Source organism: Rhinolophus hipposideros (genome assembly GCF_964194185.1).
Source record: "Rhinolophus hipposideros genome assembly, chromosome: 11".
Classification (NCBI taxonomy): Eukaryota; Metazoa; Chordata; class Mammalia; order Chiroptera; family Rhinolophidae; genus Rhinolophus; species Rhinolophus hipposideros.
Genome location: NC_138057.1, coordinates 72,467,049 through 72,484,275, shown reverse-complemented (window position 1 = coordinate 72,484,275; position 17,227 = coordinate 72,467,049). Strand labels below are relative to the sequence as shown.

The window sequence follows — 17,227 nt, the reverse complement described above, 5'->3', positions numbered from 1 at the left end:
CAGGTCTAATATAATATCATATCATATCATATAATACTGGGCCTTATATTAGTTTTTGCTCCAAAAGACGCATTAGAGCTGATGGTCTGGCTAGGTCTTATTTTTGGGGAAACACGGTAGCACCAAACCCTGTATACCTATATATATATATTTTTTCTATATATGCATATCTATGATAAAATTTAATTTATAAATTAGGCACAGTAAGAGATTAACAACAATAATCACAAAATAGAACTATTATAATATACTGTAATGAAAGTTACATAAATCTGGTCTCTCTCAAAACATTTTATTGTACTATATTCTGCCTTCTTCATAATGTTTTTCCTTCACAATTTTATGGATAGAAGATTCGTCCTTATCGTAGATATTAGTAACCTCAGCACCCATTTCTTTTCTTTCCTTATTGAGAACTTTCACCTTTTCACTTAAAGAAGCACTTTCCGGCTTCTCTCTGGCATCTCCAAATGGCCAGCATCACTCCTCTTGCACTTTGGCGCCATTATGAAGTAAAATAAGGGTGACTTGACTCCAAGCACTGTGGTAACACAACGGTCGATCTGACGACCCCGACAGCTACTACGTGACTCACGGACGGGGAGCACACACAGCATGGAGATGCTGGACAAAGGGATGATTTGCGTCCCAGGTGAGATGGCGCGGAGCGGACGGCTCAAGATTTCATCACACGACTCAGAATGGCGCACAAGTTAAAACTTAGGAACTGTTTATTTCTGGAATTTCCCATTTAATATTTTCCAGCCACAGCTGACCACTGCTGAAAGCAAAACCACAGATAAGAGGGTCTACTGTACATTTTTGTTCTTATGCCTAAAATTCTTCAACAAGCAAGGACTAATGTAAAAATAACTCTGCAAGGAACATGGATTCAAGATGACAAGCATCGAGGTCTTTTCTGATTTGGGGCCTTTGCGCTGGCTGTTCACGCTGCCTGGAAGGTTCTTCCCCTAGGGGGGCTCTTCCTTATTATTCAGCTCTCAGCAGAATGGTATTTCTTTAAAGAGTCCTCCCAGGCTAAGGTTGTCCCTGCCACCAACGAATCCCCGCTGGTGTGTGCTCCAGGCAAGGTAGCATGGTATGCTGGCTGCAGGCATGGGCTTTGGAGTCAGGAAGATCTCAGTTCAAACCCCAGCTCTGCTTACCATGTGACCGTGAGCAACAAGCCTGACCTCACCTGAGCCTCATCATGTCACACTCTATTGGGTCCCATTGCCTTTTCTTTCCACGTAACATTTCATTATCTGGACTGACTTTATCGATTTGTGGGTCCTATCTTCCCACCAAGGACAAGGACTTTTGCAGGTTGACTGCTACTTCTCCAGCCCCTCGTACACAGTAGGCACTCAATAAATATTTCTGAATCAGTAAGCTGGCCCTCCAAAGACATTGGAGTTTGTCAGGATGAGACGTACAGGTCAAGTCTGCTGTCAGTCTAACAGCGTGTCCCCATTGCCTCAAAATATGCAAATTTCAGGCAAACTTACTTGGGAATGGGTACCCGAATTAGCGTCCCTTCCACTTCTGGGTTCAGATTCATTCCACTTTCTCTTATAGCCTTGATAGCTGCAGCTGTACACTGAAAACCAGATCAAAAGGTAAACAGAATTAGTAAATAATTATTACCAGATGCAAGCCCTCTGTCGATAACTGGCAACCCATCTTGGCAGAACATGGAAACATTTAGTTCTGTTACCAGTAAGATCAGGAAGTTACATTGGTGTAGAGTGCTTTGATCAAGTTGAATAGCAAACTATGTCCACTCCTGGTACCAGTGTACTGCGGGAGGAAAAAAAGCAAAGAGAAGGAAAAAATAAAAAGAAAACAGCTCTGCTTCTTTGAAAAGATTTCAATGGTTTGAGGCAACACAGATCAAAACCACAATAAATCCTCAAGGGAGGGGGGCTGGTCTGTGCAAAGATTGGTGTAAAGACAGATGAAAGATTTTATACATTAAAAATTCCAGTTGACATTTTACACTCAAAATATACCAGTGCCGACTTGAAATGAGTAAATAAATTTAACTCATTCGCATCTACACTTACACCAATCTCACTCATGTTTTGGAACAAGCAACGAATCCCTGCTGGTGTGTGCTCCAGGCAAGGCAGCATGGTCTACGGGCTGCAAGCATGGGCTTTGGAGTCAGGAAGATCTCAGTTCAAACCCCAGCTCTGCTTACCGTGTGACCCTGGGCAACAAGCCTGACCTCTTCTGAGCCTCCATTTCATCCTCTGAGACCATGTGCTGCCGTGTACACCTCAGCGACGAGTCAAGGAGGTAGTATGAGCAATGCACCTTGCTCTGTGCCTGGCGCACAGTGACACCCGGGCAAGGGGAGTTATTATATATCTTCGGGATGTAAAGGTAAGAATGCCCAAAAGCTCCAAACAAGGCTGAGCTGCTGTCATCACTTAGCTGAGGCACTGCTGTCCTGACTCACATCCCCCAGGGTCTTCTCAACAGTCCTGCTCCCCACTGTGTCATACCGATTTCCCAAAGCGCCTCACCTCACCTCAAGCACTAGTATAACCACAGCTGATAAGCAATCCTAAAGGATAAAAGATAGCAGTGGGAGAGAGAGACTATCATTGGCATGACTGTGGAATTCATGAAAATGAGGCCTCTGACATTTTCCAAAGAATTTTAGGTTTGCCCAGAGCCAATCCACATCCCTTGATTCACAGGGACAATTCTCAGCATTGAGTTCCTCCCTAGACTTTCTGGTTCAAAAGAATGGGGGGTGTGGCATACCTATTTTACATTTTTTCCAGGGTTTGCTTTGGTTTTTGAGGGAGTGCCTAAAGAGCTTATCTATTTCATCTGAAAATGACCTTAATTCTGCAGGGACATAAGGTGTTACCATAAAGTCAAAAGATCAACCTGAATTTCTATGTGCGGATGAATCATCCAGGGAGGCTGTACACTGAATCTAACAGTGTGGCCACTGCTTGGAACAGTGAACTCTTGAAATGGTGCCTTGACCACAGACTATTGGAGCTGGTAGGGATCTCTGACATAACCAAGTACAGTCCCTTCCTCATGTATACAGGGACCTGTTGGATAAGGTCACATCCCTAAGCACAAGTACGGTCTTCCCAGAGAGCCAAGAGCAGGGGCGCGAGGACCTCTCCCGCCATACTTCCGCTTCCTGGCAGAATTAAGCAAAGACGCTGGGCTCCTCAACTCCAAGTCCGATGATGTCACTCTGTTCCTATTTTCTTCCAGATCTCCTAGTTCAATATGCTTAGTAACTGTAGCAGAAGGGGATTTGACGTTTTTTAAATTGCCAAAAATAATTTGGAATTAGGTCTGCTGTATAAAGGGTATGGCCAAGGTAAATGAAAGAGCTGGATAAAGAAATGAAAGTTTCCTCTGCAAGAGAACTGCCTTAATAAAATAAACGCAGACTTCTGAAGTTAACAATAAAGGGAGAATCTCCACTTTGAAGGGGTAGCCTGATCGCAAGTCTCCTAATCCTTTCCTGACACTTCTCACCAAATGACTGATAACTCATTGTGGTAACACCCTACCACCATCACCTCCCTTTCACAATCAGACCCAAGTGTTTCCATACAACCTTCCCCTGTAGGCAGAGGAGAACCCACTGCTGATACCGAGCTGGGCAGTCACTATGTTTCAATGTCTACATCTTCTCAATACAAGGCTCAGTGCCTGGTACATGGTAAGTGCTCAGTAAAAGCGTGTTAAATAAGCATATTAATAAACTGGCTCAGATCTATTAGAAAAACTCATCTCCTAACTTTTACTTCATGTATATAACCCCCCAAAACCTTATTTTATACTTTTCTTGTTCTGTGCCCATTCATATGCAGAAAAAAATATAAATCAAGAGAGGTTTCATTTTGCAAAGAAACCTATTAGAAGACGTAGTTCTTCAAAATATTTTAAATATATATTTCAGTTTGATAGGTAGGACGCAGAAACTCAGGGAATGACAGTCATTTTCCCAATATGACTTCTGAACTCCTCATGGTTCAAACAAAAAGGCATGTATTTCTACGGCATTTCCATCTTTTATCTTAGCCATTACTCTCCCTGAAGGGATGCTCACCGGTATCCCAGGGCAAGTGGGCTGTTCTCAGATGGCAACACTGAGTAACTGGTGTAAAGCTTGGAGTACTATGTTGAGAACTATCATAGACGCCACCTGGGGTCAGGCAGGAGAGGGTTCTGTCATCAATTAGCAATGTCTGCTATTGCCATTCGTAAGCTTATAATCTATGCTAAACGACAAAAGATAATAAAACTTTTGGAGACAGGTAAACAAGTCCTTGATAATTTGTGTTCAAGTCAACTGTGTTAGTGACATTTCAATTACTGGCCTTCCATTTTCTTTATATCTCAATGACTCCCTAGAATATAAGGTCTATGAAAGCAGGGACCTTATCTGTCTGAATCCTCAGTGAATTCCAGTACCTCACATAAAACCTAGTAACTTGCAGAAACTTAAAAAATATTTGTTAAATGAATGAATGAATGGTAAAAGGAACACAGGCTTTGGTGTCAAACAGATCTATGTTCAAATCTTGGTTCTATCACAACAGTGTGAACCAGGGGCATATTTTACTTCTCTGAACCTCAGTCTTCTCATCTATAAAACAGAGTAATTCTTAATTTCATGGAGGACCTGTGTTGATCATATGAAACAGCACACGAGAAAGTAGTGCCTGGTGCACAGTAGACACTCAGTACACGTTCGCTTTCTTCCTTCCACAAGGGCAATAATGGAGCCTGCAGATTTTTTTTTCATTTGCCTTGTTCAAATCATGCTGTGGTTTTTTTACTCCCTTCTTTTCTTTCCCATCATTAACTCTAGCTGCAGGCAAGTTTATGGAAAGCAGCAACTGTGTGTATCATTTATCAAGCAGGACACATGTTAAACAAATGCAACACAGTTTTCTGTCTTCAATGCATTTGAAAAGATTATGCATGTAAATCTGCATCGTGTCACCACAGCATGACACAGAAACGCACAGGTTTGGAAAGAAAGCCAGCCGCATGTGAGACAGAAAGGAATTACATAAACACAGAGAGGATTAGCTCAGCATTTTGAAGCTATGAACCTGGGTACTCTATGAACAGCTTCTAAAGGGGAGGAAGGAAATGTTTAGTTAGGGCTATTTGTTTAATATATACACCAGATGAGATAAAGGAATTCAAAAGACAATGTAACTCACACTTCCTCACTCTGTCCTTGTAAAGGGTCTCTGTGAGATGCCTATAAAGGTTCCTGCCCCCTCCCCTCCCAAACCCACAGAATTTCAACTTGGAGAAATGGCAAAGATGGCTCTGGTTGAAAAATGACAATATACTCCAACTTCCTAAGAAAAATTAAGCTGTTAATATCTCCTTTTGCCTCATGAGATGTTCTGGTGGCCAATCAGGTGTTTCTTCTGTGAATGACATTTGCTATTTAATAACAGAAGTGGCTGGCTCTGAAAAGCAATCTGCCTGATGAGGTCTTCAAGCTGTGTAATTAGGAGGCTATTCCCTAAATTGGCCTGCAGTGCCTATGGGATTAGATGAACCAGGCGGAGAGGCCTCAGCGGTTCAGAGGGGGCCAGAAAGGGAAAGAGGTGACAGTTCCCTTTTTGTCATTTCTCTGCTCTTCAGTAACCCCAGGAATGAGTGACTCCATTCCATCAACCTAATAACGTATATTCATCCCTTTGAGGAAACTTCACTGAGTGCTTCCACGTGCCAGTCACTGTTTCAGGTGCTGAACACAACGAGCCAGTCAGATACGATTCCTACATTCACAGCGTACAATTTAGTGAAAGTGAGATGGAAAATAAAGACATAAATAAGTGTGTACCTATTAATAATGATAAGTGCAATGACAAAAAATAACTGTGCTCTATAGGAGAGGTCAGTGTGGAGGAATAACTTAGACTGGGGAGATTAGGGAAGGTCTCCCTGAGAACGTGACATTGAAGCTGTGATCCCAAATATAAGTAGCAATTAGCCAGGGAAGAGTATTACAAGCAAAGGGAAGAACATGTGCAAAGGCCCCGAGGGTGCACATGGTGCAATGTGTCTGAGGACAGCTAAGGTGGCTAGAGTAGTCTGCAAGGATGACGGTGACACAAGCCTGGAGAGACTGGGAGGGACAGGCAGGGGCCACATCACGCGAAGCCTTCGAAGCCACAGTAGTCTTTTTCTTAAAGATTACTTGAAGTCACTGACAAATGTAAAGCATGGGAATGACATAATCCAATGTGTATTTTTAAAAGTTCACTCTGGCTGTGGCATGGAGAATGGTTATGGGGCAATGGTGAATAACAGCCCCCTGGCAAGTGTGCTTGGCCCATTAGCTACAAGCGCCCTCTGATTTGAAAGTGTTCATAGCAAAGGCTTTTCCTTATTTATATCTCTAACCCAGCAGGTTCAACTTTGGTCTCTGTCTTTGGGAGAGAAACACTGAAACAGACAATCAGAGCAGGGACTTCAGATTCCTTCATCTCATGTAACAGATGAGGAAATGGAGGTCTGGAGAGTGAAGCAACTTACACAAGGTTAAATAGCCAGCTGGTAGCAGAGTTGGGCCAGATTCCAGGTCCCCTAGGACTCCCAATCCAGGTCAATTCCCACTGGACCAATAAGGAAAAGCGCATTTATCTTCCTCAACTAGACTTAAAATCGTAGCCTCAAGGCTGAAAAGATCTAAAGCAACCCACCTTCCAGTCTTGAAAGCACTGTGCTCTATGCAATATTCTGCAATGGTCAGTCCAGTCTGAAAGCAATGTGAATTTCTAAAGGGTCTGCTCCAAATACTAATGCAGAGGTCACAAAGTGGTGGCCCATAGGCCAAACCTGGCTCATTAATGTGTTTTGTCTCATATTCTTTAAAAAAAAAAAAAAGTGAATTACCATATTTTGCCATGTATAATGCACTACCATGTATAATGTGCACCCACGTTTTGGGCCCAAACTTTCAGGGGGAAAAAATCTTTCGTTTTAATTTTTTAATTCAAATTTTTATTTGTTTACATTTATGTATTTGTTTTTGTATTATAAAGGAATTTTAGCATTTATTTTTTAACATATGAAACAAGAAGTTTTATGTAACAAATAATTACAAAACACAAGAACAGATACAAGGTACAAGAAATTTTATGCACAATAACAAATTTACAATATTTACGCATCACAGTCGTTGCAAGTTTGTTGTAAGTTCAACAAAACCTATTGTATTTCAGGGTATTATTTTGATGCGAAATATCATTATTGATTTCTAGAGTTATACTTTTAATTCATAAGCATAAACAAAAGAATTAAAAACACTTACATAGATACAGAATTAGTACTACCCGTGTATAATGCACATCCTTATTGTTCCCTCACAAATTTGAGCAAAAAAGTGCGCATTATACACGACAAAATACAGCAGTTATCAACATTTAACAAAGATCCCACATAAAAATTTGGATTACTGACTTCTTCTGGAAATAAAAATCTTAGTATCTGGTACCGCTGATCACCAGACCTACATTTCTGCTTGGAAAAGAGCACCAGGAGCTGGGCAAAGGCTGTTTCCTTCAGACAGGGCACAGGCTCTCCAGTTCACCACAGCCCCCTACATGTTGGCCCAGCGCCAATCACTGCATCGCCACTGTTGTTTTTCTTAGATGGGGTCTGTTTCAGTATTCAAATTGCTTGCCTGGCTTCTAGTGTTTGAGTTTAACAGAAAAGGAGTTTAGAAACAGGAAAAGTTTTTCCTTATCCTTAAGTTCCTTTCTTATGTCTTCTCTCTTGTTTCATCCCCAGGTGGAGGGACTACTTCCCCCTGACTTGACCCCACCTCCTCCATTCCAAAAGAGACCAAGGAGAAGGACCCTTTTAGCAAGGCCACCTTACCTCTGGGAAGCTGGCCATATTCACAAGAATCAGCTGGGGTGACTTCATGGAGATCTGGCCAATCTGGTTTAAAGCTAGCTTCCCATCAGCAGTTACCACAGTGATATGATCAAGGGATCCTAAAAGAAAAATGATGGGGTCTTAGAATTCAGATGGACCTTAGCAGCCCCCATCTAATTCAGATTCAACTACTATTTAGGGATCCCTTATCAATGGTAAGACCAGACAAGGGGCTTTCATAGGAGCAACAGTGTCACATGATAGAAAGAGCTTTGAAGTGTTGACAGAACTAGGATAGAAGTCTTTACCAGCAACCAGGGCAGCCAACCACCCTGGTTTGCCTGGGTCCGAGAGGTTTCCTGTGACACAGGACTTTTAGAGCTAAAACTGAAAAGAGTTGATCACCCCTCCAACACAGTTGCCACTTCTAACTAGGAAACCTCAGGCAAATTACTTACCGTCTTTATACCTTGGTTTCCAACTTAGTCAAAAAATAACTACCTTATAGGATTAAAGTGAGGATTATAGCTAAATATAAACTACCAAGTATACAATAAGCACCCAAAAATAAGCATAAATGTAAAATTGGGTACCTCTTATTAACCCTTTTAGTTCTTAGAACTAGTCTGTAACATTGTATTACTATCTCCACTTTACACCTGAGAAAAAAAATGAGATGTGGGGTTGTAATGGGCCAAGGTCACAGAGCTTATGAAAGGAAAAACAGTCAAGAGCCAATCCACAAATTCAGGTTTGTTTAATTCTGATTCCAATCACAGTTCTTTCCCTTATACCAGTGGAACTCAACTTTGGCTGTGTTGTCAGAATCATCTGGGAGCTTTTTCATTTAGATTCCTGAGCCCACCCCAGAAATCCCCATTCTGTAGGGCTTAGGAACTTCTGATTTGGGGGGAGCCTATAATTTTTTTAAAGATCACGCTGCAATTCTGACACGCAGCCAGGTCTGAAACCACCCCCTTATATCAGCTTGATTTTGGTACATAGATCCCTTTCAGAAACAAACAAATACCAACTATTAACACTTAAGTGTTATCTTGGATCTGATCTTTACCCATATCTGAATTCTAGAAAACCCTGGGCAAAATTTTCAGAAACCCAATAAGGCAAGCAGATGGAAAACGGGCATTATTCAAACTCCTTGATTTCCCACTCAAATGCAAATTAGAAGAAAAACCTTACCAATCACAGTAGGATTCACTTATGGATGGCTCATTCTAAGACACAAAGAGAAAGAGGGATTTGGGGTTGGAAAGGGATCTTTTAAACAAATTGGGAGTTGTCCCAGAAAACTGTTGTTGGACTAATACAGTACCATCCTATGGCCCAAAGATCTGATTTGAAGTACTCAACCAGAGTACTCAATGCCATCACAAGAGAGAAGGTGGTGATACCACCGGCTTCAATCTGGAAAAGTTCTGGAGGTATAACAGTAAAAATTCCCGAAGACAAATTCATTTGTCTGATTCGGAAGACAAGTGACCTGGGTTCATATACCAACTCTACCATCCCCTGCTTGTGTGACTCTGGGCAGATCCCTTCCACCTTTTGTGTGTCTGTTTCCTGATCGCTAAACGAGGCATAAAAATTGTACTTACCTCACAGAGTTGTGATCAGGATTAAATAAAAGAGTTTATGGAAAGCACTTGTAACTGTGTCCTGGCTTATGTAAGTAACCAATCATTATTATTATAACTTCCTGACTTTCTCCCATGATTTAACCAAACAAACCTATTTACAATTTCTTTAATACAGTCTGATCTTTCTTGCCTCAAGACGTTTAGCATATATTTTTCCTTCTACTGAGAACGCCCTTCTCTGTTCAAATAACTCCTGCTCATTCTTTAACACTCCGCTGTAATTAGCATCTAATCTCAGAAATCTCATCTGACCTCCTAGGCTGGATTACAACCGCTCCCCCCCACCCCAGGAGCTCCCAAGCACCCTACGATGCACACTTCTATAATAATGATAACCAATATTTGCTGAACACTTCCTACAAGCAAGAAATTGTGATAAACACTTCTATAATTCATTTGCTTTCATTATCATTATAACTCTGAGATAGTTCCACTATTTAACAGATGAGGAAACTGAGGCACAGAGAGGAACTTGCCCAGGGTCACAAGAGCTCCTAATAATGGAGCTTGAATTCAAACCTAGGTCTGACCAACTCCAAAGCTAACGTCTTCACCACTCTGCTTTACTATATGATTTTATACATTTTGGTTTATTTTTCCCTTCACATTAGGCTCTAGGCTCTTGAAAGGTAAAAGCAATGTGTTTTCTTTCTGTATCTATAGCACCTATTATTAATCAGCACAAAATAAGAACTCAATAATGCTTTGATGAATGGATGGATGGATGGATGGATGGATGGATGGATGGATGGATGGATGGATGGATGAGGGAGGGCAAGAATGAACAAATGAATAAACCCGTATCTTAGACAACTATTAAAAACAATCAACTCTCTTGCAGACAGAAACTGCTGGTAGAGAGATGGAGGTATAAGAAGAAAAGTGCTTGCTGGTTCAGATAGTAATGAAAGATGATATGGAAGAATCTGGCCACAAAAGACTGGCTAAGTTCTGTCTGTTTCACCCAGTGTCTTCATGGCCCCAAGTTCTACACAGAACGTTACACAAACATAACCCTAAAGAGAAAGAAACAAAAAGGAAATACCAATGAGAGGCCTTTTGAAAATGGGTCTTAATTCAGCCTTCCTGGTTTGCCACAAGATCCTCTGCCACAGAAGCCCCAGCATGGGCTTCCCAGTATGCAACTGTGGTGTTCCCATTCCCTAAATCCATAGCGACATAATGCATCAAATCCTTTCCCTCAATCTGTCCCCAGCGAGAATCTCCCTTAGCCTCATTCCTGCCCCTCATTTTCTCAGAGGTTAACATTTAACAAATTACACTCCCAACCTCTTTCCAGGCCCATCATCTTTTTAAGTTCAACAAGAGTGAAGCTTGCTGGCTAATTTTAAGGATCACATTTCTCCCTGAGCTCCTCTCAAACAGCTCTCTGGTTTCGGCTGCAGAATGTTAACAGGCCAGAAGGCACAGGGGAGACAAAGCACTTTATCAGTTTCATACCTAAAATAATAAGCAAGTTTAAAATAAACAGTTGGGAGAGATTGAATGGCACGCTCTACTGTCAGCAAAGGCCGAAATGCCCGAGTCTAAAGGCTGACAAATGACGGAATGGTCTTCTGGTTTCACAGTGGATCTCGTCTCTGAACTCAGCATGTTTCTGCTGGTGTTTATAAACGGAGCTGTATATTTTTCACTTGGTTTTCTTAAGAACAAGTTCATGAAATATTTTCCAGTTTCCTTACGAACTATCCAAACCAAGACGTGAGTGGAAACAGCCCGAGCTCCCACAGATACCTTCAGAGGGGGTCCCAGGCTTGACTCTAGGATGATGACAATTTCCAAAAGGCCAATTTAACAGCAATTGGATTTTTCCTGCCTGCCTGCACCATTAGCTGACAACTCATTTCTTCCATCACATCTGCAAACAGTTCTCCTAGACAGTTCTGACATTTCCCACTTAGAAAGCCAGTTTCAGGAAGTTATTAACCCAAACGTAATCTTCCTGGTCAAGCTCAGGGGTACAGAAATGCCTCGGGTGGGCAGGTTTGCAGCCAGTTGGTTCCCAGCAAAGGATAAGAACGGCCAAATAGGAAAAATATACCTAGAATTATACATAGTGTTTATTATAGTCGTAAAAAAATTCCCATTTTTTGAGAGTATGATTCCGTAACAGCAAAGACCAGGCCCGTTTTTGTTCACCACTGTGTACCAGCATAATGCCTAGTTCATAGTAAACAAATATTTGCTGAATGGATAAATAAACGGAGGGTTAACCCATCGCTATGCTAAAACCACATTACATATGTTCCCTCACTTATTTTAATACCCACCCCAAAGCTATAAGGTAGGAATTAGACAAGGAAACTGAGGACCAGAAAAGTATAGTAACTGCCCATGGTCACCAGTTAATAAGGATCAGAGCTGGAACTAAAACCCAGCTCTATCAAAGCCATGTTCTTCTCACTATGCCCTTCTCCAAAAGACTGGTTCAGTCACTAACCTGGTGAGGTCCTTATATTTACAGTCTTATTGAAATTATCCTTCAGTGCTTCCATCACAGACTTCATTTCTTCTTCCACCTCGTCCAAGCTGATTATATCTTCAACCAAGGCAGCATTAAGAGTCACTCTCGTTTGGGACTGTCCTTTCCCTTTGGCTAGAAAGTCAACATTCAATGAATAAAAGAACAGCAGCATAAACAGAGACAATAAACAACTAGTGAAGAAATGCCTACTATGTGCAGGGAAAAATGCCAAGTGCTGGAAAATTATAGAACATTATCACTGCCCTAAAAAAAGGCCTCCATTTACTGTCTACTAGGTACTCTGCACTGTGCTAACCACTTTCTCAGACACTAGTGAAGGCACAGGCTTTATAACGCGATTCCCCACATGAAAATCCTGGCTATGATGCAAACCAGCTTTACGACCTTGGGCAAGTGACTCTACTTTTCTGAGTATCAGGTTCCTTACCTGTGAAACAGGGATACTAGCAATATTGCTAGGTTGCTACAAGGATACAAATTAAGTATTCAAATATCTAAAAGAGCACTATTCATATGACAGGCACTCCACAAGTGAATTATTTCCTTATTTTTCAGAAAAATAAACAGACGATGAGAAAACTAAAATGACCTGCCTAATGTCACAAAGTCATGAAATGGTAAAGCCAAGATTTGGTCCCAGATCTGCCTGATTTTAAACCTATGAACTTTCCATTAGGCTACCTCCAGAAAATCTAGTTGGAGACAAAGGAAATACATTAATTCATTTTAAAAGGTAGACCAAGACAAGGATATGCGAAGTATTTAATGGCTGGTACAAACAGAACAACCGTAGTTCAGAAAGAATAAACACCACCAGTGGTAGCGACAATGGCTAACATTTTAGAAAATCAACAGCACTGAGAGCTGAGCAAAATTATATGTTATGTCTAAACCATCATGATGATTTTTCACATACCTTCTGTCATGTGTATATACATAGATTGCTCTGCTGAGTAATACAAATATTCTTGCTTTTTTTTTATGGAGGGTGGGAGGAGAAAAAATTAAATATATTTAACTAATACTATCCTACAGCTGTTCATTTACTAAATGTTTGACAAACATTTATTGAGATTCGTTCACAACAAAATTTACTGAACATCTACAGTGAGCTACACCCTGTGCTATTTGTATAGCATATTAATTTGCAATGAATTTCAAGTACGTTCTTCTATTAGATACTCAAAGCAGCTCTCTGAGGTAGGAAGAACAGAGATTATTATTGTCCCCATTGTACAGATGAGAAATCTGAGGCATAAGCCATTTAAATGTTTTCCCTAATGCAACCAACTAGTGAGCAGAAAAATGCTTTTGTTTTTAATCATTTATTTGCTTTCGTCCCCATCATGCTTGAAACCTCATTGCCCTTAAGTCAAGCTAAAGGCTTAGAATTTTCAGAACTGATGAAAGATGCAAATCTTCAGGTTCAGAAACACAACTTCCAAATAGGATAACAAAAGCAAATTCATACCCAGAACAGCTTGTGAATGCAGAAAAGCCAGGACAAAAAGATCTTGAAAATGGCCAACAAGAACAGACAAATTAACCACAAAGCATCAAAGTTTAAAATAATAGCATACTTTCCAAGAGCAACAATAGAAGCTAGAAACAATGGAAATCATTTTTTCAACTTTAGATTTTTTTAACCAAGTATGCATGTTAAAAATTTACAGGTAAGGAACCTGATACAAAAGACACCATGAAATAAAATCGAAATAGGTACCTATAGATCAACAAAGAATTAGCATTCCTAATATAGAAATCCAATAAAACTAAAAGAAAAAGTGAAACCAATGTTTTAAAGAGGCACTCAAACAAGACAAACACTAAATAGCCAGTTAAATATGAGCAGATGCTGCTCACATACTGGAGCTAACGTCTAGTTACTACTAGAAGCCTGCAATGCTGCTGGCATCAGAAGCCCCCCCCGTTTCCAGTCCTGTCACAAACTAGACATGACCATGGGCAAATGTCACACATGTACCTCAGTTTCTTCATTTGCAAAATGATGAGACCTGTGCTTCACTGATAATTACAAGAATTTTTTCTTCCCTGGAAAATTATAAATTTCTTCAGTGGATAATTATAAGGATTAAATTAATATCAATTTTTTAAAAATTTAATGTAGGGCCAGCCCAATGGCTCAGGCAGTTGGAGCTCCATGCTCCTAACTCCGAAGGCTGCCGGTTCGATTCCCACATGGGCCAGTGGGCTCTCAACCACAAGGTTGCCAGTTCAACCCCTCAAGTCCCACAAGGGATGGTGGGCTGCGCCCCCTGCAACTAGCAACGGTAACTGGACCTGGAGTTGAGCTGCAGCCTCCACAACTAAGATTGAAAGGACAACAACTTGACTTGGGGGAAAAAAAAAGTCTTGGGAAGTACACACTGTTCCCCAATAAAATCTTTAAAAAAAAAATTTAATGCAACATACAGATCAAAAGTGATTACTATTGTCACTATTAACAGAATGTAAGTCTTCTAAGCATTAAGGCCCTTTCAGCAACTTGTTAATTTTCCTATTAACCTACATAAAACGATAAACGGAAAGTCAATGGAAAAAAATACTCATAGCATGTTTCTAGCACCAACCTTGGGAGTGGACTCCTGATATTTGCACTATGCAAATGGCAGGTCTGCTTGACAATTTTCTGTCACTCATTCACTTAACAAAATTTTTTGATACATACTATGTGTCAGGCCCTGTTAGGTGCTAAACAAGAAAAACATAGGCCTTATCCTCATTGGGCCCAGCATGGAAGACATACACCAAAGCATAACCAAACCTATAATTAATTAAATAATTAATGAGTGCTGTGCTAAGTACATCAAAGGTAAAATAACAATGTGCACGAGTGCATGTAACAAGGGACCTGACCCAGCCTAAGAGGTCAGGGAAGGCTTCCCTGAGAAGTGACATTTAAGCTGAGACCTGGGGTATATCAAAGTCTCATTCTTGGATGACACAAACCATTAAGATCATCCATCTAAAACCACAGCTCTAATACCCCTTACCCAACAGCCTTCTGGTTTTAATTTTACTTCCAACACAGATCTTCCTATAAGGAGAAAATATGTTGATCCCTGCCTCAAGCATCCTGGTTTGCTTGGCACTTACTCCTCTAATTGTAAATCTCAAAGAAAGAAATTAGGCATTTTCTGAGCCATGGTAACATATGAGGCAGAATGGGAATGAGAAAACAGACCCTAGGTTCTCTGTCGCTGCGACCTTTTCAGCTAATGAGTTGTAGTATCTGAGACACCATTTTCTCATGCGGCACAGGGAGAAATTCAGTACATCTGTGAGATCCTTCCAGCTATGATCATTCAAGGGCTACATACAAGAAAGGGGTGAGGAGGTCACATGTCTCTACCTTTGGCTTTCTTGGTAGCGAAATGACGGGTTGGTACAGCTGGATAGGCCATGGATTCCCGGTGGTTATTTTGTCTTCCATTCACTGTCTTCAGCACAACTTCTGAAACAGGTCTGGTCAAGGCTGCAAGGGAGTTGCAAACAGCAGGGTGGGCCAAGCGGAAGCACCTTAAACCCAAGGCCATGACTGAGGACAATCCTTGTGAACACCTACTAAAAAGAATAAGACAAAAAGGAGATCTAAGTAAAACACTCTATTACAACTTCAGAAGATAATCTGTGCCCATTATCAAACAACTCTTATAAACTGAGCTATATGCTACCCAATTTATCTCTAATCTTCTTCCTAACAGCTGTACAAGGAAATATGATTAGTCCCATTTTACAGGACAAAGAAACTGAGGCTCACAGAGATTTAAGTAACTTGCCCACAGTCTGTAGGACTCCAAATTGCCATGCTTTCTCCACTGCAGCAAATGCATCTTAGTACACAAGGAACACAGAGTTCAGCAAATGCACAGCAGCCTAACTCTTTAATGATGCTAATTAAATCCTTACAGGAGAAAAGGAACAAAGTCTTGATAAAGTTATACTATAAAGAGGGAGAGTGCAGAGCACTGGAAGAGACTTTGAACTAAATAAGAAAACCATTTCAACAGGCATAAAATGACTGGAAAATTCACACGACAGCATTGAATTAAAATTTTCTTTGGTTCCTTATAAACTGATTACCAATTAGAATGCACTTTAATGTGAGTCTGAAGCATGGTTGAGGTTTGGGGCCTTCCATGTTATAGAACTAAAGCTCTGGAAAATGCCACCCATCTCTGTGTTAACAGAAGTTACACTTCTGAGGGCTCGGACTATGGAAAGATGTTAGAGCCCACAGCTACCTCTGAGTGCACATAGTCCTAGCTAATTGGCAAACGTAGCTTCTGCCAGGAACCTGGCTATCACTCAGCTAAAAATTAAGAACAATTAGCCTCAAATATCTGGAAGCTACTATCTTTGAAAATCAGTCCCCTGCTTCATTTAAAAAAACAAAATCCTCTCCTAAAATTTGGATGCAGATAAAAGACTGAGTAGGAGCATCGCTTCGCACTCAGGAAGACCTGGAATCCAATGCCAGTTCCACCACCTCCTAAATGCCCTTGAACGTCTCTGCCCATTGAGTTCCGCTCGTGTCGAATGGGGATAATTAGTTTTTACATAGGTTGGGAAGCATAAAAATAAATGCGTTTATGCAGGTAAAACATGTGGCACAGGGGCAAGCAGACAGCCGGAGCCCCCCAAAAAGGATAGCTTTGACACTTTCCCTTGCAAAACCCTCCATGACAGGGTGACACACAATAAAGAAATCTTGCATGTCATTACTGACGCACAGGTAGTTTAGACTCAGTTGTAAGTATCACCTTTGGGCAAGTCACTCCATCTTTCTGGGCATCAGTTCCCTCATCTGCAAAATGAGAAAAATAATCCTGATCTTAAAACGACATAGTGAATACGTGTAAAGCCCCTAGCACAGTGCCAGGAACACAGCACTGCTTAATAAGAGCTAGCTGTCGTTATCGTTATCTGTTAAAAGCGAAGCAAATGAGTAGCACAAAGGCAAATAATTCCTCCTGATGGGATTTTTAATGGTAAGGGATGCTAGATGTCCGTGATTGGTATAGGAAATCAGTAAAAACAGATCTGGATTTAAAAAAAACAACAAAGGAACAGTGTTTCCTCTTCTTCTCTATTATTAGTAGCTACTACTGAGGTCAAGACTGAGCTGCTTGTTTTATCC

At 40.8% G+C, this 17,227-nt stretch overlaps 1 protein-coding gene across 11 annotated transcripts in view; it reads right to left on the bottom strand.

The window, feature by feature from the left end:
• Positions 1 to 17,227, bottom strand: part of MRRF (mitochondrial ribosome recycling factor) — a 54,662-nt gene that overhangs the window by 34,073 nt on the left and 3,362 nt on the right. For 3 of the 11 annotated variants that reach the window (XM_081067005.1, XM_081066998.1, XM_081066999.1), the window contains exons 2-6: positions 16,851 to 16,894; positions 15,440 to 15,651; positions 12,022 to 12,177; positions 7,903 to 8,021; positions 1,509 to 1,600 (exon numbers count right to left, since the gene is read on the bottom strand). In XM_081067005.1, coding sequence (XP_080923131.1) covers positions 1,509 to 1,600; positions 7,903 to 8,021; positions 12,022 to 12,177; positions 15,440 to 15,623 — 551 coding nt within the window. In that variant the 5' untranslated portion in view covers positions 15,624 to 15,651; positions 16,851 to 16,894. Of the gene's footprint in view, positions 1 to 1,508; positions 1,601 to 7,902; positions 8,022 to 12,021; positions 12,178 to 15,439; positions 15,652 to 16,820; positions 16,895 to 17,227 lie in introns of all 11 variants that reach the window. The other 8 variants (XM_081067004.1, XM_081067002.1, XM_081067003.1 and 5 more) reach the window with 5 other exon arrangements.